The sequence below is a fragment of the Protomyctophum bolini genome, assembly GCF_963924005.1.
Source record: "Protomyctophum bolini genome assembly, chromosome: 19".
NCBI classification, from domain to species: Eukaryota; Metazoa; Chordata; class Actinopteri; order Myctophiformes; family Myctophidae; genus Protomyctophum; species Protomyctophum bolini.
This window is the reverse complement of record NC_137880.1, coordinates 41,170,796-41,194,404: the sequence shown is the minus strand read 5'-3', so window position 1 is coordinate 41,194,404 and position 23,609 is coordinate 41,170,796. Positions and strand designations below refer to the sequence as shown.

Genomic DNA, 23,609 nt, shown 5'->3' with positions numbered 1-23,609 from the left:
ACATCTATAGTATAGTAGTAGTAGTAGTACATCTATAGTATAGTAGTAGTAGTAGTAGTACATCTATAGTATAGTAGTAGTAGTAGTACATCTATAGTATAGTAGTAGTAGTATATCTATAGTATAGTAGCAGTAGTATATCTATAGTATAGTAGCAGTAGTATATCTACAGTATAGTAGCAGTAGTATATCTACAGTATAGTAGCAGTAGTATATCTATAGTATAGTAGCAGTAGTATATCTATAGTATAGTAGCAGTAGTATATCTATAGTATAGTAGCAGTAGTATATCTATAGTATAGTAGCAGTAGTATATCTATAGTATAGTAGCAGTAGTATATCTATAGTATAGTAGCAGTAGTATATCTATAGTATAGTAGCAGTAGTATATCTATAGTATAGTAGTATATCTATAGTATAGTAGTAGTAGTATATCTATAGTATAGTAGCAGTAGTATATCTATAGTATAGTAGCAGTAGTATATCTATAGTATAGTAGCAGTAGTATATCTACTGTATAGTAGCAGTAGTATATCTACAGTATAGTAGCAGTAGTATATCTACAGTATAGTAGCAGTAGTATATCTATAGTATAGTAGCAGTAGTATATCTATAGTATAGTAGCAGTAGTACATCTATAGTATAGTAGCAGTAGTACATCTATAGTATAGTAGCAGTAGTACATCTATAGTATAGTAGTAGTAGTAGTATATCTATAGTATAGTAGTATATCTATAGTATAGTATAGTAGTATATCTATAGTATAGTAGCAGTAGTATATCTATAGTATAGTAGCAGTAGTATATCTATAGTATAGTAGTAGTAGTATATCTATAGTATAGTAGCAGTAGTATATCTATAGTATAGTAGCAGTAGTACATCTATAGTATAGTAGCAGTAGTATATCTATAGTATAGTAGCAGTAGTATATCTATAGTATAGTAGCAGTAGTATATCTATAGTATAGTAGCAGTAGTATATCTATAGTATAGTAGCAGTAGTATATCTATAGTATAGTAGCAGTAGTATATCTATAGTATAGTAGCAGTAGTATATCTATAGTATAGTAGCAGTAGTATATCTATAGTATAGTAGCAGTAGTATATCTATAGTATAGTAGCAGTAGTAGTATATCTATAGTATAGTAGCAGTAGTATATCTATAGTATAGTAGCAGTAGTATATCTATAGTATAGTAGCAGTAGTATATCTATAGTATAGTAGCAGTAGTATATCTATAGTATAGTAGCAGTAGTATATCTATAGTATAGTAGCAGTAGTATATCTATAGTATAGTAGCAGTAGTATATCTATAGTATAGTAGCAGTAGTATATCTATAGTATAGTAGCAGTAGTATATCTATAGTATAGTAGCAGTAGTATATCTATAGTATAGTAGCAGTAGTATATCTATAGTATAGTAGCAGTAGTACATCTATAGTATAGTAGCAGTAGTAGTATATCTATAGTATAGTAGCAGTAGTATATCTATAGTATAGTAGCAGTAGTATATCTATAGTATAGTAGCAGTAGTATATCTACAGTATAGTAGCAGTAGTATATCTACAGTATAGTAGCAGTAGTATATCTATAGTATAGTAGTAGTAGTAGTATATCTACAGTATAGTAGCAGTAGTATATCTACAGTATAGTAGCAGTAGTATATCTATAGTATAGTAGCAGTAGTATATCTATAGTATAGTAGCAGTAGTATATCTATAGTATAGTAGCAGTAGTATATCTATAGTATAGTAGCAGTAGTATATCTATAGTATAGTAGCAGTAGTATATCTATAGTATAGTAGCAGTAGTATATCTATAGTATAGTAGCAGTAGTATATCTATAGTATAGTAGCAGTAGTATATCTATAGTATAGTAGCAGTACATCTATAGTATAGTAGTAGTAGTAGTACATCTATAGTATAGTAGCAGTAGTATATCTATAGTATAGTAGCAGTAGTATATCTATAGTATAGTAGCAGTAGTATATCTATAGTATAGTAGCAGTAGTACATCTATAGTATAGTAGTAGTAGTAGTACATCTATAGTATAGTAGCAGTAGTATATCTATAGTATAGTAGCAGTAGTATATCTATAGTATAGTAGCAGTAGTATATCTATAGTATAGTAGCAGTAGTATATCTATAGTATAGTAGCAGTAGTATATCTATAGTATAGTAGCAGTAGTATATCTATAGTATAGTAGCAGTAGTATATCTATAGTATAGTAGCAGTAGTATATCTATAGTATAGTAGCAGTAGTATATCTATAGTATAGTAGCAGTAGTATATCTATAGTATAGTAGCAGTAGTACATCTATAGTATAGTAGCAGTAGTACATCTATAGTATAGTAGCAGTAGTATATCTATAGTATAGTAGCAGTAGTATATCTATAGTATAGTAGCAGTAGTATATCTATAGTATAGTAGCAGTAGTATATCTATAGTATAGTAGCAGTAGTACATCTATAGTATAGTAGCAGTAGTACATCTATAGTATAGTAGCAGTAGTACATCTATAGTATAGTAGCAGTAGTACATCTATAGTATAGTAGCAGTAGTATATCTATAGTATAGTAGCAGTAGTATATCTATAGTATAGTAGCAGTAGTATATCTATAGTATAGTAGCAGTAGTATATCTATAGTATAGTAGCAGTAGTATATCTATAGTATAGTAGCAGTAGTATATCTATAGTATAGTAGCAGTAGTATATCTATAGTATAGTAGCAGTAGTATATCTATAGTATAGTAGCAGTAGTATATCTATAGTATAGTAGCAGTAGTATATCTATAGTATAGTAGTAGTAGTATATCTATAGTATAGTAGCAGTAGTATATCTATAGTATAGTAGCAGTAGTATATCTACAGTATAGTAGCAGTAGTATATCTATAGTATGGTAGCAGTAGTATATCTATAGTATAGTAGCAGTAGTATATCTATAGTATAGTAGCAGTAGTATATCTATAGTATAGTAGCAGTAGTATATCTATAGTATAGTAGCAGTAGTATATCTATAGTATAGTAGCAGTAGTATATCTATAGTATAGTAGCAGTAGTATATCTATAGTATAGTAGTATATCTATAGTATAGTAGTAGTAGTATATCTATAGTATAGTAGCAGTAGTATATCTATAGTATAGTAGCAGTAGTATATCTATAGTATAGTAGCAGTAGTATATCTACTGTATAGTAGCAGTAGTATATCTACAGTATAGTAGCAGTAGTATATCTACAGTATAGTAGCAGTAGTATATCTATAGTATAGTAGCAGTAGTATATCTATAGTATAGTAGCAGTAGTACATCTATAGTATAGTAGCAGTAGTACATCTATAGTATAGTAGCAGTAGTACATCTATAGTATAGTAGTAGTAGTAGTATATCTATAGTATAGTAGTATATCTATAGTATAGTATAGTAGTATATCTATAGTATAGTAGCAGTAGTATATCTATAGTATAGTAGCAGTAGTATATCTATAGTATAGTAGTAGTAGTATATCTATAGTATAGTAGCAGTAGTATATCTATAGTATAGTAGCAGTAGTACATCTATAGTATAGTAGCAGTAGTATATCTATAGTATAGTAGCAGTAGTATATCTATAGTATAGTAGCAGTAGTATATCTATAGTATAGTAGCAGTAGTATATCTATAGTATAGTAGCAGTAGTATATCTATAGTATAGTAGCAGTAGTATATCTATAGTATAGTAGCAGTAGTATATCTATAGTATAGTAGCAGTAGTATATCTATAGTATAGTAGCAGTAGTATATCTATAGTATAGTAGCAGTAGTAGTATATCTATAGTATAGTAGCAGTAGTAGTATATCTATAGTATAGTAGCAGTAGTATATCTATAGTATAGTAGCAGTAGTATATCTATAGTATAGTAGCAGTAGTATATCTATAGTATAGTAGCAGTAGTATATCTATAGTATAGTAGCAGTAGTATATCTATAGTATAGTAGCAGTAGTATATCTATAGTATAGTAGCAGTAGTATATCTATAGTATAGTAGCAGTAGTATATCTATAGTATAGTAGCAGTAGTATATCTATAGTATAGTAGCAGTAGTACATCTATAGTATAGTAGCAGTAGTAGTATATCTATAGTATAGTAGCAGTAGTATATCTATAGTATAGTAGCAGTAGTATATCTATAGTATAGTAGCAGTAGTATATCTACAGTATAGTAGCAGTAGTATATCTACAGTATAGTAGCAGTAGTATATCTATAGTATAGTAGTAGTAGTAGTATATCTACAGTATAGTAGCAGTAGTATATCTACAGTATAGTAGCAGTAGTATATCTATAGTATAGTAGCAGTAGTATATCTATAGTATAGTAGCAGTAGTATATCTATAGTATAGTAGCAGTAGTATATCTATAGTATAGTAGCAGTAGTATATCTATAGTATAGTAGCAGTAGTATATCTATAGTATAGTAGCAGTAGTATATCTATAGTATAGTAGCAGTAGTATATCTATAGTATAGTAGCAGTAGTATATCTATAGTATAGTAGCAGTACATCTATAGTATAGTAGTAGTAGTAGTACATCTATAGTATAGTAGCAGTAGTATATCTATAGTATAGTAGCAGTAGTATATCTATAGTATAGTAGCAGTAGTATATCTATAGTATAGTAGCAGTAGTACATCTATAGTATAGTAGTAGTAGTAGTACATCTATAGTATAGTAGCAGTAGTATATCTATAGTATAGTAGCAGTAGTATATCTATAGTATAGTAGCAGTAGTATATCTATAGTATAGTAGCAGTAGTATATCTATAGTATAGTAGCAGTAGTATATCTATAGTATAGTAGCAGTAGTATATCTATAGTATAGTAGCAGTAGTATATCTATAGTATAGTAGCAGTAGTATATCTATAGTATAGTAGCAGTAGTATATCTATAGTATAGTAGCAGTAGTATATCTATAGTATAGTAGCAGTAGTATATCTATAGTATAGTAGCAGTAGTACATCTATAGTATAGTAGCAGTAGTATATCTATAGTATAGTAGCAGTAGTATATCTATAGTATAGTAGCAGTAGTATATCTATAGTATAGTAGCAGTAGTATATCTATAGTATAGTAGCAGTAGTATATCTATAGTATAGTAGCAGTAGTATATCTATAGTATAGTAGCAGTAGTACATCTATAGTATAGTAGCAGTAGTACATCTATAGTATAGTAGCAGTAGTACATCTATAGTATAGTAGCAGTAGTACATCTATAGTATAGTAGCAGTAGTATATCTATAGTATAGTAGCAGTAGTATATCTATAGTATAGTAGCAGTAGTATATCTATAGTATAGTAGCAGTAGTATATCTATAGTATAGTAGCAGTAGTATATCTATAGTATAGTAGCAGTAGTATATCTATAGTATAGTAGCAGTAGTATATCTATAGTATAGTAGCAGTAGTATATCTATAGTATAGTAGCAGTAGTATATCTATAGTATAGTAGCAGTAGTATATCTATAGTATAGTAGCAGTAGTATATCTATAGTATAGTAGCAGTAGTATATCTATAGTATAGTAGCAGTAGTATATCTATAGTATAGTAGCAGTAGTATATCTATAGTATAGTAGCAGTAGTATATCTATAGTATAGTAGCAGTAGTATATCTATAGTATAGTAGTAGTAGTATATCTATAGTATAGTAGCAGTAGTATATCTATAGTATAGTAGCAGTAGTATATCTATAGTATAGTAGTAGTAGTATATCTATAGTATAGTAGTAGTAGTATATCTATAGTATAGTAGTAGTAGTATATCTATAGTATAGTAGTAGTAGTAGTAGATTCAGTAGAATCTGGTCCCAGGTCTACAGTATAGATAAAAGCGACCATAGAACCGGTTTAATCCGGTTTCCTCCTTCAACACTGCGACTCGGTTCTGACGGTCTTCCTCTCCACCAGCAGGAGGCGCTGCAGGCTCTTCTCTCGCTCCCTGGCCTCCTTGTCTCGCCCCCTCGCCTCCTTGTCCTCTCGTTTCCTCATCTCCTTCAGCCTCCTCTTCAGAGCCGAGCGGTCGCGGTGGCTGCTCACCCCCAATGCCTGATGGGTAATGATGACAACATTAATAACACGCCCTCTGATTGGCTGCTCAGTGTCTTGAACGCAGCCCTGCAGTAAAGGTCATATGTCGACCCCCGCCCGCCCGCTCACCTCCGCCCCCCCACCCCCTCATGGTGCAGCGGCCATCTTGGAAACTAAACGCAATATAAACAAATGGGAGAGAGGTGTGGGTCGAGAAAGGCCCTCATTGAGCTAAAAAAAAAAAAAAAAGAAATTACAAAAATGTACAAACACCTTTAACCCATTTGGGGCGGGAACCCCTTTTGGTGTTAGCATTATGTTATAATATAGCTATTGAAAAATAGCAGACCTACAAGCTTGTAGCGCGCCCCCGAGTGGCGAGCTACGAGCTTGTATGTCTGCTGTTTTTTGAAAAATCGAAGAACGACGGACATGAGAAACATGGCTTTTTCAGAGAACTGTCATTTTCAAACAGACATTTTTATAGGATCTGATCTCAGGTCAGAACGTGTTAAGGAGATAAATGATGTGATTCAACTAGAATCTGATCTCGGGTCAGAATGGGTTAATAAGGAGATAAATGATGTGATTCAACTAGAATCTGATCTCAGGTCAGAACGGGTTAATAAGGAGATAAATGATGTGATTCAACTAGAATCTGATCTCAGGTCAGAACGGGTTAATAAGGAGATAAATGATGTGATTCAACTAGAATCTGATCTCAGGTCAGAACGGGTTAATAAGGAGATAAATGATGTGATTCAACTAGAATCTGATCTCAGGTCAGAACGGGTTAATAAAGAGATAAATTATGTGATTCAACTAGAATCTGATCTCAGGTCAGAATGGGTTAAGGAGATAAATTATGTGATTCAACTAGAATCTTGATCTCAGGTCAGAATGCCGTTAAGGAGATAAATGATGTGATTCAACTAGAATCTGATCTCAGGTCAGAACGGGTTAATAAGGAGATAAATGATGTGATTCAACTAGAATCTGATCTCAGGTCAGAACGGGTTAATAAGGAGATAAATGATGTGATTCAACTAGAATCTGATCTCAGGTCAGAATGGGTTAAGGAGATAAATTATGTGATTCAACTAGAATCTGATCTCAGGTCAGAATGGGTTAAGGAGATAAATGATGTGATTCAACTAGAATCTGATCTCAGGTCAGAATGGGTTAAGGAGATAAATTATGTGATTCAACTAGAATCTGATCTCAGGTCAGAATGGGTTAAGGAGATAAATTATGTGATTCAACTAGAATCTGATCTCAGGTCAGAATGGGTTAAGGAGATAAATGATGTGATTCAACTAGAATCTGATCTCAGGTCAGAATGGGTTAAGGAGATAAATTATGTGATTCAACTAGAATCTGATCTCAGGTCAGAATGGGTTAAGGAGATAAATGATGTGATTCAACTAGAGGGGTCATGTGACCTCCTGACCTTGAGCTTGTCGCTGTCCAAGGTCAGGAGGCGGGGCCCGTCCACGCCCTTGGCGGTGAACTCTGCGGCGTATTGGTCCATGCTCAGGCCAATCAGCCACAGGCACACCTGCTGATTGGTCCACTCCGGCAGAGGAAGGCTCTGCCATTGGTGGTTCTGCGGTGGGGGCGGGTCATCGTCCAGAGTCTGATGATGAGAGACAGACGTGAGAGAGACAGACAGACAGACAGACAGACAGACAGACAGACAGACAGACAGACAGACAGACAGACAGACAGACTCACCTCAGTGGAAGAGAAGGTCAAAGTGTGTGAGTGATCACAACCCGCCGACGACCCTACACTCTGTACACGCACACGCACACGCACACGCACACGCACACAGGTCAATTAATTTCAAACTAAGCATTTCCACCATTAGTAGTCGGTAGACCAAATGATTTAATAAATGGAATCAAAGACATGATTTAAAATTAAAAGTCCATTTATTAATACCGTTAAAATGAAGAGGGGGAAAAACATAAGCCAATTAGCCCTTCGCTAAGTCCCTCCCCCCCAACCCGTCCTTGTCCAATAGACACGTTAGCAACGGTTACTATAGGGTAGGTACCCTCACAAAAACATGCATTATTTTGCAGGCAAATTATTTTGCAGGCAAATTATTTTGCAGGCAAATTATTTAGCAGGCAAATTATTTAGCAGGCAAATTATTTTGCAGGCAAATTATTTTGCAGGCAAATTATCTTGGCAAATTATTTTGCAGGCAAATTATTTAGCAGGCAAATTATTTTGCAGGCAAATTATTTTGCAGGCAAATTATTTTGCAGGCAAATTATTTTGCAGGCAAATTATTTTGCAGGCAAATTATTTTGCAGGCAAATTATTTTGCAAATTATTTAGCAGGCAAATTATTTTGCAGGCAAATTATTTTGGCAAATGATTTTGGCAAATTATTTTGCAGGCAAATTATTTTGCAGGCAAATTATTTAGCAGGCAAATTATTTAGCAGGCAAATTATTTTGCAGGCAAATTATTTTGCAGGCAAATTATTTTGGCAAATTATTTTGGCAAATTATTTTGGCAAATTATTTTGGGGGGCAAATTATTTTGGGGGCAAATCATTTTGTCAATTTTTTTTGTCAAATTTGACAAAATACTTTTTACAAAATACTTTTTACAAAATACTTTTTACAAAATACTTTTTACAAAATACTTTTTACAAAATACTTTTTACAAAATACTTTTTACAAAATACTTTTTACAAAATACTTTTTACAAAATACTTTTTACAAAATACTTTGTCAAATTATTTTGCAGGCAAATTATTTTGCAGGCAAATTATTTTGCAGGCAAATTATTTTGCAGGCAAATTATTTAGCAGGCAAATTATTTAGCAGGCAAATTATTTTGCAGGCAAATTATTTTGCAGGCAAATTATTTTGCAGGCAAATTATTTTGCAGGCAAATTATTTTGCAGGCAAATTATTAGGGTTTTGGCAAATTATTTTTTTAGGCAAATTATTAGGGTTTTGGCAAATTATTTTGCAGGCAAATTATTTTGCAGGCAAATTATTTTGCAGGCAAATTATTTTTCAGGCAAATTATTTTGCAGGCAAATTATCTTGGCAAATTATTTTGCAGGCAAATTATTTAGCAGGCAAATTATTTTGCAGGCAAATTATTTTGGCAAATTATTTTGCAGGCAAATTATTTAGCAGGCAAATTATTTAGCAGGCAAATTATTTACCAGGCAAATTATTTTGCAGGCAAATTATTTTGCAGGCAAATTATTTTGGCAAATTATTTTACAAAATACTTTTTACAAAATACTTTTTGGCAAATTATTTTGGCAAATTATTTTGGCAAATTATTTTGGCAAATTATTTTGGCAAATTATTTTGGGGGGCAAATTATTTTGGGGGGCAAATTATTTTGCAGGCAAATTATTTAGCAGGCAAATTATTTAGCAGGCAAATTATTTTGGCAAATTATTTTGGCAAATTATTTTGCAGGCAAATTATTTTGCAGGCAAATTATTTTGCAGGCAAATTATTTTGCAGGCAAATTATTTTACAAAATACTTTTTACAAAATACTTTTTACAAAATACTTTTTACAAAATACTTTTTGTCAAATACTTTTGTCAAATTATTTTGTCAAATTATTTTGTCAAATTATTTTGTCAAATTATTTTGTCAAATTATTTTGTCAAATTATTTTGTCAAATTATTTTGTCAAATTATTTTGTCAAATTATTTTGGGGGGCAAATATTTTGGGGGGCAAATTATTTTGTCAATTTTTTTTGAAATACTTTTTTTGAAATACTTTTTTTGAAATACTTTTTACAAAATACTTTTTACAAAATACTTTACAAAATACTTTACAAAATACTTTACAAAATACTTTACAAAATACTTTTTACAAAATACTTTTTACAAAATACTTTTTACAAAATACTTTTTACAAAATACTTTTTACAAAATACTTTTTACAAAATACTTTTTGCAAATTATTTTGGGGGGCAAATTATTTTGTCAAATTTTTTGTCAAATTTTACAAAATACTTTTTACAAAATACTTTTTACAAAATACTTTTTACAAAATACTTTTTACAAAATACTTTTTACAAAATACTTTTTACAAAATACTTTTTACAAAATACTTTTTACAAAATACTTTTTACAAAATACTTTTTACAAAATACTTTTTACAAAATACTTTTTACAAAATACTTTTTACAAAATACTTTTTACAAAATACTTTTTACAAAATACTTTTTACAAAATACTTTTTACAAAATACTTTTTACAAAATACTTTTTACAAAATACTTTTTACAAAATACTTTTTGGCAAATTATTTTGGCAAATTATTTTGGCAAATTATTTTGGCAAATTATTTTGGCAAATTATTTTGGCAAATTATTTTGGGGGGCAAATTATTTTGCAGGCAAATTATTTTGCAGGCAAATTATTTTGCAGGCAAATTATTTTGCAGGCAAATTATTTTGCAGGCAAATTATTTTGCAGGCAATTTATTAGGGTTTTGGCAAATTATTTAGCAGGCAAATTATTTAGCAGGCAAATTATTTTGCAGGCAAATTATTTTGCAGGCAAATTATTTTGGCAAATTATTTTGGGGGCAAATTATTTTGGGGGGCAAATCATTTTGTCAATTTTGACAAAATACTTTTTACAAAATAATTTTTACAAAATACTTTTTACAAAATACTTTTTACAAAATACTTTTTACAAAATACTTTTTACAAAATACTTTGTCAAATTATTTTGCAGGCAAATTATTTTGCAGGCAAATTATTTAGCAGGCAAATTATTTAGCAGGCAAATTATTTTGCAGGCAAATTATTTTGCAGGCAAATTATTTTGCAGGCAAATTATTTTGCAGGCAAATTATTTTACAAAATACTTTTTACAAAATACTTTTTACAAAATACTTTTTACAAAATACTTTTTACAAAATACTTTTTACAAAATACTTTTTGCAAAATACTTTTTGGCAAATTATTTTGGCAAATTATTTTGGCAAATTATTTTGGCAAATTATTTTGGCAAATTATTTTGGCAAATTATTTTGCAGGCAAATTATTTTACAAAATACTTTTTACAAAATACTTTTTACAAAATACTTTTTACAAAATACTTTTTACAAAATACTTTTTTCAAAATACTTTTTGTCAAATTATTTTGTCAAATTATTTTGTCAAATTTTTTTGGGGGGCAAATATTTTGGGGGGCAAATTATTTTGTCAATTTTTTTTTAAATACTTTTTACAAAATACTTTTTACAAAATACTTTTTACAAAATACTTTACAATATACTTTACAATATACTTTACAATATACTTTACAAAATACTTTACAAAATACAAATTATTTTGTCAAATTATTTTGTCAAATTATTTTGGGGGGCAAATATTTTGGGGGGCAAATTATTTTGTCAAATTTTTTTGAAATACTTTTTACAAAATACTTTTTACAAAATACTTTTTACAAAATACTTTTTACAAAATACTTTACAAAATACTTTACAAAATACTTTACAAAATACTTTTTTTACAAAATACTTTTTACAAAATACTTTTTACAAAATACTTTTTACAAAATATTTTGGCAAATTATTTTGGGGGCAAATTATTTTGGGGGGCAAATTATTTTGTCAAATTTGACAAAATACTTTTTACAAAATACTTTTTACAAAATACTTTTTACAAAATACTTTTTGTCAAATTATTTTGTCAAATTATTTTGTCAAATTATTTTGTCAAATTATTTTGTCAACTTTTGACACTTTTGGTTGTTGAGAAACAGCTCCTAAAACATTATTTGACACTTTTGGTTGTTGAGAAACAGCTCCTAAAACATTATTTGACACTTTTGGTTGTTGAGAAACAGCTCATAAAACATTATTTGACACTTTTGGTTCAATTTCCCCGCCCATACGCATCAAGTCTACCGAAGTATCAGGTGAGAATGTGACCTAAATCTCCTAGAGAGAGAGAGAAGCTCACCGTCTAAGCAATACACCTGCAGCACCATGTTAGCCTTCTTCCTATTGGCCGTCCACTCCAGCAGGGACAGCGGGTAGGTCCGTGCGGTCTCGAGGGCGGGGCCTGCACTCAACTGGGACTTCTGATTGGCCTGGATGAGTCTGTGTTGCAACAGCGCCTGGCAACCAACGGGGGCATGGTCAGACACAAACCTGTAGAGACACAGGTCAAGGGTCAAGGGAAGCATTAGATTTATTCAGTAGTTAAGTAAGGTCAAGTAGATCATTATGATGCCTTTGAATGTCCTCACTCATTGCATGCCATATTTGTTACTTACCGCATACAGTGTTACAAGACACACACACACTACGACAGACACACACACACACACACACACACACACACACACACACCACAACAGACGACAAACACACACACACACACACACACACACACACACACACACACACACACACACACACACACACACACACACACACACACACACACAATACAATAGAACACAACAAGTATAATATAATAACAAAACAAAGACACAGGGCCATTTGCACCAAGAAAGATTAAGCCTTAATCTGGTTTAAATCAAGGTTTATCTATTAATCCAGTTGCACCAAACTTTAAACCTAGTTTTCACTAATCCGGTTTAGTTTTAAACCATCCTTTTAATCTTGGTTTTGTTTTTTTAATCTTGGTTTTAATTTTCACAGTAAACCTGGATTAATGTCAATCCTGTTGCACCACTACTTTAAACTTTGATTTAAGTATCAATAAGGGATTAATTCTAAACCAGCAGGAGAGGAGGTTTAATTGAAAACAACATGGCAGCATATATACCTCTACGTGTTTGTTGTTGTTTGGGAAACTATCGGAGGAAGTGGTGGTGTGTGTGATCGACGGAACAGATCTATAAACCTACCACGCACCACGGAGTGACCATACGTCTGTTGTTTTTTTTAGCGAGCGAGACGACTTTTATTATTATATATATTTTTGCTGCAGGCACTATAATTTAAACATTCTCAAATATGAATGAAATAGTAATGCTAATGATGCTCACGACTGCTGCTGTTTATTTACAGCGCAAAACCAAGATGGCGGACACACAACAAAGTTTAATCCATGAATTAATCACAGTTTAAAGTTTTAATCACAGTTTAATGGATTTTAATCACAGGTTAAGGATTTATTCACAGATCTGTTGAGCAATGCTTAAAATTAAGTGGTGCAACACAACTCGAATTAAAATTAATCCTTGATCAACAAATCCCTGATTAACACTAAACTAAACTATCTTTCTTGGTGCAAACGGCCCTAAGACTATATAGTGCTTCTTTGTTTTAGTTTTCCGCCAGCTGGTAAAAAACACTGTTCATGTCAATGAAAGTTACATTCCGAGGTGTTTAATATTAAAACAAACGTCTTGTAACAAACACTAGCAGCGTGCTTGTTTGGGCGTGTCAGTGACTGTGTGTGGTGGTGGTGGTGTGCAAGAGGTGGCACGCACGACCTGATGACTTAAATACATGCACGTGCGTTATTATGGATCCCACCGCAGCTCAGCCTCAACAGAGCTGAATCCGTTTTTATTCTACGGTCTCTGTCGCCCTCAAGTGGACAAAATCAGTAACAGGCCTAGAACCACAGTATGTTTCCTCTGCTGCCTTAAATGAATTACCTTTTGTAGGGTTGAGTTGAGTAAAGTTATATTTGAAAATAGGGTTAAAAAAATATCTATAACATAAACATATAACAGACCACACAATGTACTTTGAAATAACTTAAAATGGATAATAATTAACCCATGAGTTATAGTTACAATATTTAATTACTGAAGGTTAGTTCATATTGAACCCATTGCAATTTAGGCTGCTTGTTTCTTGTGTTTGTTGACACCAACAGAGAAAGAAGCATGTTATTATTATTTTCTTATGAACACCAGACTCTGCACAACAAGCTATGAAAAAAAGAGAATACAGAAGAAACATTTAATTCTTTAAAACTATGGATGGAGCTGAAAATATTCACCATTTCAGCAACGCCAAGGAGCGCTTTCACCAAACAATAGCTGTGGAAATAGTGTATTTGGACTTGTTTACAGGTGGAGAGGAACTTTAATATTTCACCACTACACCCATAGGTGTCCCTGACAGACTTATCACACGTCACCACCAACCAGTTCATTCATTGAGCTGACTACAAGTTAAAAAAACATTACACTAATCTACTGATGTGGTAGACAATTAGTGGACAATAAAACACTGGATAAAACATCAGCACTCGACTGCAGTAATAAACACAGATCAAATAATTTAAGGGCACTATGATCGCTTCACAGGATTCCCACACATTTTTACCAATGAATTTACAGAACCCAATTTCCAGGAATATAACAATTCAGTGCAATGATGAGTCTCTTACTCCTATGTGCAACAATGCCCAAAGACAGGCAGTGTAGCAACAATAAAGCATAGACTATAGAACGGTATGATCGGTATCATTCTATTCCAAATGTTGCCTAATGTTTTTCTACACCACCTCTCCTAGGACATAGGATAAGGGCCGATTCATACTCCTATTTTAGAGCCGAATAAAAGTCGGTTCGGCTCTGTAGAGCCTACAATTTGAGGTTCGTGGGGGGTGGGGCGGGTACCGTCCTAAAGTCGGCTCTTCGGTGCTACTGAAAATTTCTGACGAGCCGAAATCATTTCGGCACTACAGCGCCGAAACAGCGGTAAAAATAGGAGTATGAATCGGCCCTTACTCTGCAGCACGCTGTGAGCTTGTAGATCGGTTCATTTTTGTCAGTGTCAAGCTGTGCTTCATTTGATGCTGATTGCCTTCATTTTACACTCTCAAGACTTGAAGATCTAATAAGGGTCCATTTGGTTACCAACTGATATCATTTAGCTGTATGGGGACCACCTGGAACCACCTCACGGACCACTGGTGGCGAATCACTGCCTTACAATATTAAATATGAAGCAAATATAGATTGAAGTGCTTCGACACAAGACTGAATGGAAAGCAAAATAAAAGAACAAAGTGCTCGTCACTGAACGGTACTGTAGCCCAATTTATCTTGTGCTTAAAGCAAACTAAAATAACAAAGTGCTCGTCACTGAACGGTACTGTAGCCCAATTTATCTTGTGCTTAAAAATGCTCATTATTTATATAAATAATGTTCTATCATTTAGTTCAACAATAAAATGTTGAAATGTATTATAGTTGTATCAAATAATGTTATATTCTTTAATTCAAACAATAAAATATGTATTTAATTTAAATACATAAAACATTTATTATTTAAAATAACAAATGTTCATAGCTGAAATTAAATTGTATGTCCCGTGAGCTGTGCAACCCGGACCACGCATCACAGCCAATATTTAACCCATTTTGGGCGGGAACCCATTTTGGTGTTTTAAGCATTGTCATGCTTTAGCTGTTGAAAAATAGCAGATCTAAAGCTCATAGCGCAGCACCGAGTGCCACACTACAAGCTTGTAGGTCTGATATTTTTGAAAAATCGTGAAAATGTGGCACAAATCTTTGAATATATATTCTTTCAGAGGGAACATTTTTAACTCATATTTGCTTCCCCCATTTTTCCCCTCACTGTATACGTTTCTTTTCCCTTTTTGCTTCCTTTATGATTAATTCCTGTTCTGTTCTTTAACTATATAGAAGTGTCTATTTGTACGTCTCTAAATGTTTTGATGAATTGAACATGGTGGACCCTGTTGTAAACAAGTGTAATGCAAACTGTTAATAAATATTTCAATCAATCAATCAATTCTGGATTTGATAAGCGAGAAACACCAACACACACTCACAAAGTCACCCAAGTGAAAAACCAATAAATATACTTCATATAAAAAATAAAAAAAGTGACCAAAGTGTTCCTGTGCCTCAATGTCAGAAATGTGAGAGTTCACCGGAGGTGGGAGGAGCATTAAATGCCAACCTGGATGAAAACACAATCTCCTCCCCTCAGTGGTGTTGGTGATGGCTCACAGATGCAGACGGCGGCTGCAGGTCTTTGCTCTCTGTGTCCGAAGCAGAGTCGATGTCCTGCGTCTGCTGTTTCATCCACATGGCAGCTCCTCGTGTCTGAGATATAGAAACAGAAAGTTAGCTCCTCTAATGCAAGTAACTGACAATATATACACAAACTCTGATGAGGCAGCATCGCATTGTTTGAAAAAAATCACTCCTGTGTGAAGTGAGGGGCTTTTTACCAACCCTTATCATCTCACATCATGACGATATCATAACATAACATATATATGTCGATTTGCTCAGTGACAGACAAAACAGACACTGTTCATTGTTAAGTTAAACGCCCGGGGGTATTTATTACATTAACCCATTCAAGGACGGGAACCCCTTTTGGGATTATGTTATGCTTTAGCTATTGAAAAATAGCAGATTTACAAGCTCATAGTGCGGCACTAAGTGCCGCGCTACGAGCTTGTAGAAAAATTGTGAAAATGTGGCGTGAATCTTTGAATATATATTCTTTCCCTGTGGACGTTTTTAACTTCAATCTTTGCTTCTGGGGGGTCTCTGGAACAGATAGGGGTCCCGCGGCCAAATACAGATAATTCTGGAGGTCCTTGACATGAAGAAAGTTGAGCACCACTGACATACTGTAGATCGACAACAACGGGAGGTATGATTAATTCTAACGCGACTAGCGGTGGGCCGTCTAACACATCATCTTTGCTTAGAATTGGACGGAATTATTTAGATTTAGATTCACGCCAGCCTGTGGAGCGATGCGATGGGTTTTGATATCAATACATCACCGTCCTTTTATTAATCTCAGTCCTGGGCGACGAGTGTTACTAATTGATAGGATGGAGAACTCCGTTCTTGCCGCTCGGGTGTTAATGGCATTTAATGTTTGTGTTAGTGACAAAACAAACATTAAACTCTGTCCATTGTCAATGGACAAGACAAACATTAAACTCTGTCCATTGTCAATGGACAAGACAAACATTAAACTCTGTCCATTGTCAATGGCGTTTTGAATGTTTGTCTAGACAAGACAAACTTAATTAAATTAAACATAGGAGGGGCCAGCGCCCCTCAAAAATAGAATCTTTTGTATTAGCTTTAATATGTCATGTTACTTAAGGACTGGGATCTGAGATGATGATCATTACTGTGTCTACAGTACCTGCCCCTGAGATGTCTATCAGTGAAAGATTCAATATAAAGAGGCTTTTTACAAAAGTTGTGGGGCATCTTATAAACTGGGTGGGGGCGCGAGACGAGCAGTGACGCTGACGCACAATGAATTTGGCTTAAAATAAAACTGCGATATAGCTACAGAAGATAGAGGAGCGCATATTGGATTGGTCTTTTATTTAACAATTAAACAGCGCCTGAACCAGGCATTACCTCTCCATCAAATAAAAATATATATAATCCAAACTCCTCTGTCAATTGTAAACGAACGGTAACATGAATGAACTCTTCAAGACACTTGTCAGAAATAAAATCAACCACGGTTGATTTGATTGATCATAAAATTAACGTGACTGTGAGTGTGTGTATGGGAAAAATATATAAACTTCACAGATTATAGATCACTTGGAATTATAACAATCTGTTAAGTATTGCCTGAATAATGCCACTGGTGAAATCCCATTTTTTATCGACATGCGATGCCGATGGAGAAATCCCACATAGTTAAATTACCGATGAAGAATTATAATCCAAGGTTTGTCAATCATATTATGGTTTATGGTTGAAAGTAAACCATAATAAGTAAACTTTAAGAAGAGATCTGCAGTCATTGTGCTGCAGACTGCAGTGCAGAGTGCATGAGAGCAGCTCCGCTTGCTAATTGAGTTGACATTTGCGCAACTTCACTGCATGGCATTACAGTAATTAGTTATTTGCCAGCACCTGCTCCAATATAGGCCTAAATCGAACTTTATTTATATAGCACATTTAAAACAATAAAAGCTGACCAAATTGCTGTAGGCCTACAGGCTGAAACAAGTGGAGCATCACCATCGGCGCACAAAAAAAAGCATAATTAAAAGAAAAAACACAGGCAAATAGTATAGGCTACATAATTACAATAATATGATCAGGTGCAATTAAATGCCAAAGAGAAAATTAAAGTGTTTTGGTCTGGGTATGTAGGAGCTGCTCTGCTGCATGGGAGTTCACAGTGATGGAACAGGTCAGTCTTCAGACAAGAAAAAAAAAGATATCGCTGGCAACGGCAAAATCAATTCTCTGCATCGCCAAAATAAAAATATAGGCCTAGTTTCATTTGTGCCATTATACTCTCAGCCAATATGCACAACGCAGCGCATGAGATTGCAGATCTTCGAATTTCCGGTGCGCGCACAAGTATAATGTACACCGCCAGGCTCCACAAGGTTCTCAGCGCAATGGCGCATCGATAAAAGTTGGGATTTTATAGTGGCATTATTCAGGCAATACTCAACAGATTGTTATAATTCCAATCTGTGAGTTTATATTTTCATTTGGGTGTAAGTAATGTTTTTATATGACTTATCAAACATGGTAGCCTATATTTAATGTCCACTGAGCTGTGGTGCGCTTGCCTACACTCTCAATTAGGGATTTTCCCAGCGGTCATTTTCACTCTCGTGTACAACCTTTATTCAAATAGGGTATTTTAAAATGCAACCACACTTTCGATTTATTTTTCCTGGCTCCTGGGACTGCAGCTGCACTTGTTCAGTTGACTTCCTTGTTAACACGGGGAAAGAGGAGGCGTTGCGAGGTGCTGCGAGGCGCAAGCATGGGGCCGTCTCGGACCAAAAGCGGACGCTTTTTTAATGACTATTCGATTCAAAATGTTAAAATCGATTCCCGTGCGTATCAATTGAACGTCGATTAATAAAAAAAATTGGGTCAGCCCTAGTCCACACTACTACTGTACACTATCCCAGGTTAGGGTCAGACTCACCTCAGCGGTGGACTGCAGGCTGCAGGGCGAACATGATCTGGTTGACTCCGTGGTGAACGGGCTTTCCGTAGGTGGCTCCCTTCGGTACGGGGCGTTCACGACCATCACGGCGCACACGGATACGATAGATGACGTAGCCTGTTGAAACAAAAAAAGATATGATAATGACGTAAACATACGCTAATGACGTAGCCTGTTGGAATAGAACACAGTGCTGCTGTTTTTGCTTGTAAAATGTGTTATATTGATTTCGGCAACACAAAATCTTTCTCAAATGTCATAAATACATATACCTAACATCTTACATATACCTAACATCTAAAACAAGTACTGGTGCCTTAGTTTACTCATACGTTAATCTAGATCATGAAATGTAGCACATTTGTAAAAAAAGAAAAACGCTTCAACTAACGTAAATGGCACCCAGCACACTGAAACATACACACAGTGCTGTGCCCTGAGATGGAGGGATCAGCTGACCACTGCATGTCTTGTAGTTGAAGCGGATGTCAGATGTTTATAGGGTGAGCAGGAAAGGTGACAGCACTGAGCCCTGGGGAGTGCCTGTGATGTACACAAGCACCTCCGAACAGACAACCCTGCAGTCTCACATACTGCAGTCTGCCCCAAAGGTTCTTGGATCTTAGATCCATGCCACCAAACCATGCCCCCCCCCCCCCCCCCCCCCCCCTTCAACACAAGCTTCTGCAAGCAGTTGTGACCGGATAGTTTTGAAGACACTGGAGAAGTTTAAAAACAGCATGATTCTAACTGTATTGCCCAGGGTGTCAAAGTGTGTGAATGCCTTGTTTAGCATGTAGAATAGATGACATCATCAAACCTGGTATGCAGACTGAAGGGGGCCAATGTACTGATTGCACGGAGATGATCACAGTTCCTCCCCGTCTTCAGGGAGAGGATATCGTTTGGATCAGCCCCTCATAACACGTAGAAAATGCATGTTTTGGCCAGAAAGGAATCTTTTTCCTACCGGAAATAAAAAATACTTTGTTACTCCACTGCGCCCCTGCAGATATTAAAAAATCCCTTTCTGGCCAAAATAAATGCATTTTATACAAGTGGTGGGGAGCTCAGAGTGGAAAGTAGGCTTTCTAGTAATAACACAAGCCGCCTGTAGCCCAGCCTACAGACCCTACAGACCCAGTAAACACTCACCCTGCTAGGCCTTGTAGCCCAGCCTACAGACCCAGTAAACACTCACCCTGCTAGGCCTGCGGTCCTTGTCGGGCCTGGTGGGTCGGGGGGCTCTGTAGAGGTTGGACAGCTGGCGGTACTGCAGCAGGAAACGCATCACGTCCGACTGCTTCTTGCGCCACAACTCCTGCATGTATTTGTACGCCGACTACGCTCCCATCTTGGTTTATCTGCAAGAGGAGAGACAGCAGGACAGTAAGACAATGTACTTGTACAATAATACTTTCCGTCAAGAAATTATGTGCAGGAGTTTGGAAGCGCACGTCAAAGTCACCCTGCGCACCACCTGTTTCGAATTTGCACATAATGCAGGAGGCAGCAGTGCGCCCCGTTAATAAAAACGAGTGCTTCCAAACTGCAACACTTAGAAAAAGAATCACCTGCACAGAATGTCTTGACAGAAAGTAGCTCATATTAACAATAACAACATGTCTACGGTGGATTTTTATGACACACAAGCTCGGCAGATTGAAAGAGGATAATTCAAGCTTGGCCTACAGCTGCAATGTTGGTGAGTTTAATGTCGTTTAAGACAAGCAGATCGCAAACGCAAATTGGATGAATGGGGAGTCAATGGAGGGTATTGCAACTCTAGATTCATCCCATTATAAAAAAATCTAGAGTTGCAAATTGCTGCTAGTCTATCAACTAGGCTTGATAGATAGCCTGGTATAATCTGGGCTTTAAATGAGCTGTACTGTACTTTGAATGTTTGAACGTGTATGAAAGGTGGTATATAAATAAAATTGCCTTGCCTACTTGCTCAGACTGATATAGACTGTAAAAGGGTAACACACACACACACACACACACACACACACACACAGTCTGTATAATCATTCATAGGCTACTACTCATTGTTGACAGAACATACTGTATTAATTTCACACTCAGAGATGATAGATAATTAATTCACTGTTCATTCAGTCACTGACTGAACATGTGACTCATTCAGAGATAAAGTGGGGTATTTTGAGGTAAACCCACCTTTTCAGACTCCATCATGGCCCATAGCACTTACCCCACCCCCTTAGATAGCATTTGATACAGACTTATAGCATGTTATGAAGACAGCACTATAATTGCACTGTACGTAGTCATAGCACGTCATAGTACATATGTATAGCATAGTATAGTATATATGTATAGTTTATATGTATAGTTTCATTATATATATATTCCACTGTTACTTTCTTAGCTTACGCATGTTTCATGATAAATGCTTTTTATGTGATGTATTCCCATGCTTTTTTGTTCTTGCTTAATGTAAATCGCTCTGGATTAAGAGCGTCTGCTAAATGCCTAAATTGTAAATTGTAAACTGACCTGAATGGAATGGTCTCTCTCTCTGTGTGAATATCTCTCTCTGTGTGTGTGTGTGTGTGTGTGTGTGTGTGTGTGTGTATCTGTATTGACAGATGCTCTCTACCATTAACAATGAAGCTAGAGGCCATTAGACCAATAGCACTGTCTAAAGTCCAACACTTTTTCTCCAATGTTCACCTCATGCAGAAGGTACTAAGCGAAATGAACAACAAAACAGTGAGCTTAGTACGTAAGTGGTTTTCCCTGAACACACACAGCACCCGTGACATTATTCACCATCCTCAGTGGGGGGGCGGGCTGGGTGTACCGAATGTGTCATGGATCTATATCAGCATGCGCATAGCTCATCTATTAAACATGCTGAATAATGATGATAAGGATGTTAGGGAGCTAGCCAGATCTTCCCTGTTCCTCGATATGACGAGACGCAAGGTCCCCTTAGCCAGGGAGCCACAGCCCCACTTCCTTGGGTTCAAAAGGAAACCCAGTGGGAAACTGGACACTCGCTCCCCAGGCTTCGGTGTCTCGTCAGATTGGCCGGATCTGAACGACCTCTGCATCCAAGCCGGTGTGTCCCTGGAGTGGGCGCGGCCTGACTCTGAGACTGTGGAGGTCTCTGAGGACATAATAACTGACCTTCTCACCTCTGTTAGAGCAACAGTGACCTACAGCGGACACACCCACCTGTTGACACCTAAGGGTGCCCGGCGGACCCTGTTGGATATGTTCCAACATCGGCAACAACAACACTGGACTGGACTCAAACTCCAGGGGAAACTGGCTTGTCTTTCCCATGCTGACCACTCTGTTTCCCATTCATTTATAAGGAACACTGCTCTCAATGAGGACATTATCACCTTTACAGTAAAAGCCAGGCTACAGATCCTTCCCACCAAACTCAACCTCTCCCTCTGGTTTCCCTCCACCCATGCACCTCATTGCTTGCATCACACCACAGGGCTTGTTACAGAAACCATGTCACACATTCTGAATGGCTGTTTTGCCTATAAAGGGCTTTACATAGCACGCCACGACAGAATAGTTGATCTCATAACTAAGGACATATCCAAACATTTTGCACTGTCTGTGAGAATGTACAAACATTCCTGTGTCAAACCTTCCATGTTTCAACTCTGTACTGAAAATACTGACATTTTTGCACATCTCTCTGCTAACACACCAGATGTTGTTGTGGTTAATGAAGAGAACAAATCAGTTTTCATTCTTGAAATGGCCTGCACCTTTGACTCTAGCTTAGAGGAAGCCTTTATGACTAAGGTCATTAAGTACCAGCCGCTCCTCCAGTCCATCATTGAACTAGGCTAGGTGCAATCTATATGTGTTTATCTTCGGCAGCCTAGGACATGTACACAGTTTGGTCGTAAGAGGCTTCCAACAACTTGGGATGCCGAAAAAAGCAGCCAAACGGCTTGCGAAATTCTGTGCAATATCTTCCACTATCGGTAGCCGCCAAATATGGCGAAGACGCTGTTACCTGTACCCCTGAAGGGTGTGTGGGTATTTATTTGTTCGGGATTTGCTGACTGCATTCTGTGCGGCACCTTGTAAATATTTGTGTCCTTGTATTTGTATCTCTTATGTGGACATAAATAAATGATTAAAATGTGTGTGTGTGTGTGTGTGTGTGTGTGTGTGTGTGTGTGAATGAGGTGTAAACTGACCTTAAGACTGTTAACACTTCCAGTCGTTCCATTCTCAGAACAGCGTTGGTGGTAAAAAATAACATGAAAAGTCCCTTTAGTTTCGCTGCTGGCTGTAGAGACACGTAACGTAATTTAACTTTGGCAATGGAACCAAATGGACCCGCTCGTTCAGACAAGACGACTCGGTTCAATATATGTAACATATTTCCTGCTACGGTATCATTTATTATTAACAGCAAAATCAATGTCTTTGCTAAAGTTTGTTTTCACTGCTGCAACGTTGCTGCTGACGCCCCCATAGCCCGGAGGGATCAGCCCACACTGGGATTGGCTGCTTGGTTGCTAGGCAACAGCGCGTTCATTAAATTAAACTCAAGATAGATGTATCGATATAAATATAAAATCAT

General features: G+C 35.7%; 1 protein-coding gene across 3 annotated transcripts; it reads right to left on the bottom strand.

The window, feature by feature from the left end:
• Positions 1 to 5,749: 5,749 nt before the first annotated feature.
• Positions 5,750 to 23,436, bottom strand: LOC308333802 (sterile alpha motif domain-containing protein 14-like). Of its 3 annotated transcripts, XR_013965825.1 has the most exons (7): positions 23,221 to 23,436; positions 20,220 to 20,382; positions 18,998 to 19,135; positions 16,004 to 16,149; positions 12,039 to 12,229; positions 7,797 to 7,856; positions 7,610 to 7,698 (listed from the first exon to the last, which is right to left on the bottom strand). XR_013965825.1 is itself a non-coding variant. In XM_080790285.1 (4 exons), exons 3-4 carry the CDS (start codon positions 7,591 to 7,593, stop codon positions 5,901 to 5,903), a joined length of 261 nt encoding a protein of 86 aa, XP_080646411.1. In that variant the 5' UTR covers positions 7,594 to 7,698; positions 7,797 to 7,856; positions 12,039 to 12,216; the 3' UTR covers positions 5,750 to 5,900. The 3 variants fall into 3 exon arrangements, 2 of the variants coding, with proteins under 2 accessions (XP_080646411.1, XP_080646410.1); XM_080790285.1 differs by lacking the exons at positions 16,004 to 16,149; positions 18,998 to 19,135; positions 20,220 to 20,382; positions 23,221 to 23,436 and adding an exon at positions 5,750 to 6,080 and having other exon boundaries at positions 7,513 to 7,698; positions 12,039 to 12,216; XM_080790284.1 differs by lacking the exons at positions 7,610 to 7,698; positions 7,797 to 7,856; positions 12,039 to 12,229 and having other exon boundaries at positions 13,913 to 16,149.
• Between the last annotated feature and the right edge of the window lie 173 nt (positions 23,437 to 23,609).

What these genes read in the sequence shown, in the direction of transcription:
- LOC308333802 (XM_080790284.1), bottom strand. Translation starts at nt 20,345, where the DNA reads ATGCAGGAGTTGTGGCGCAAGAAGCAGTCGGACGTGATGCGTTTCCTG. An exon ending in AGGACCGCAGGCCTAGCAGG is followed by an intron (nt 19,136 to 20,219) that starts GTGAGTGTTTAC and finishes TTGTTTCAACAG; the next exon opens with GCTACGTCATCTATCGTATC. An exon ending in GCCTGCAGTCCACCGCTGAG is followed by an intron (nt 16,150 to 18,997) that starts GTGAGTCTGACC and finishes TCTATATCTCAG; the next exon opens with ACACGAGGAGCTGCCATGTG.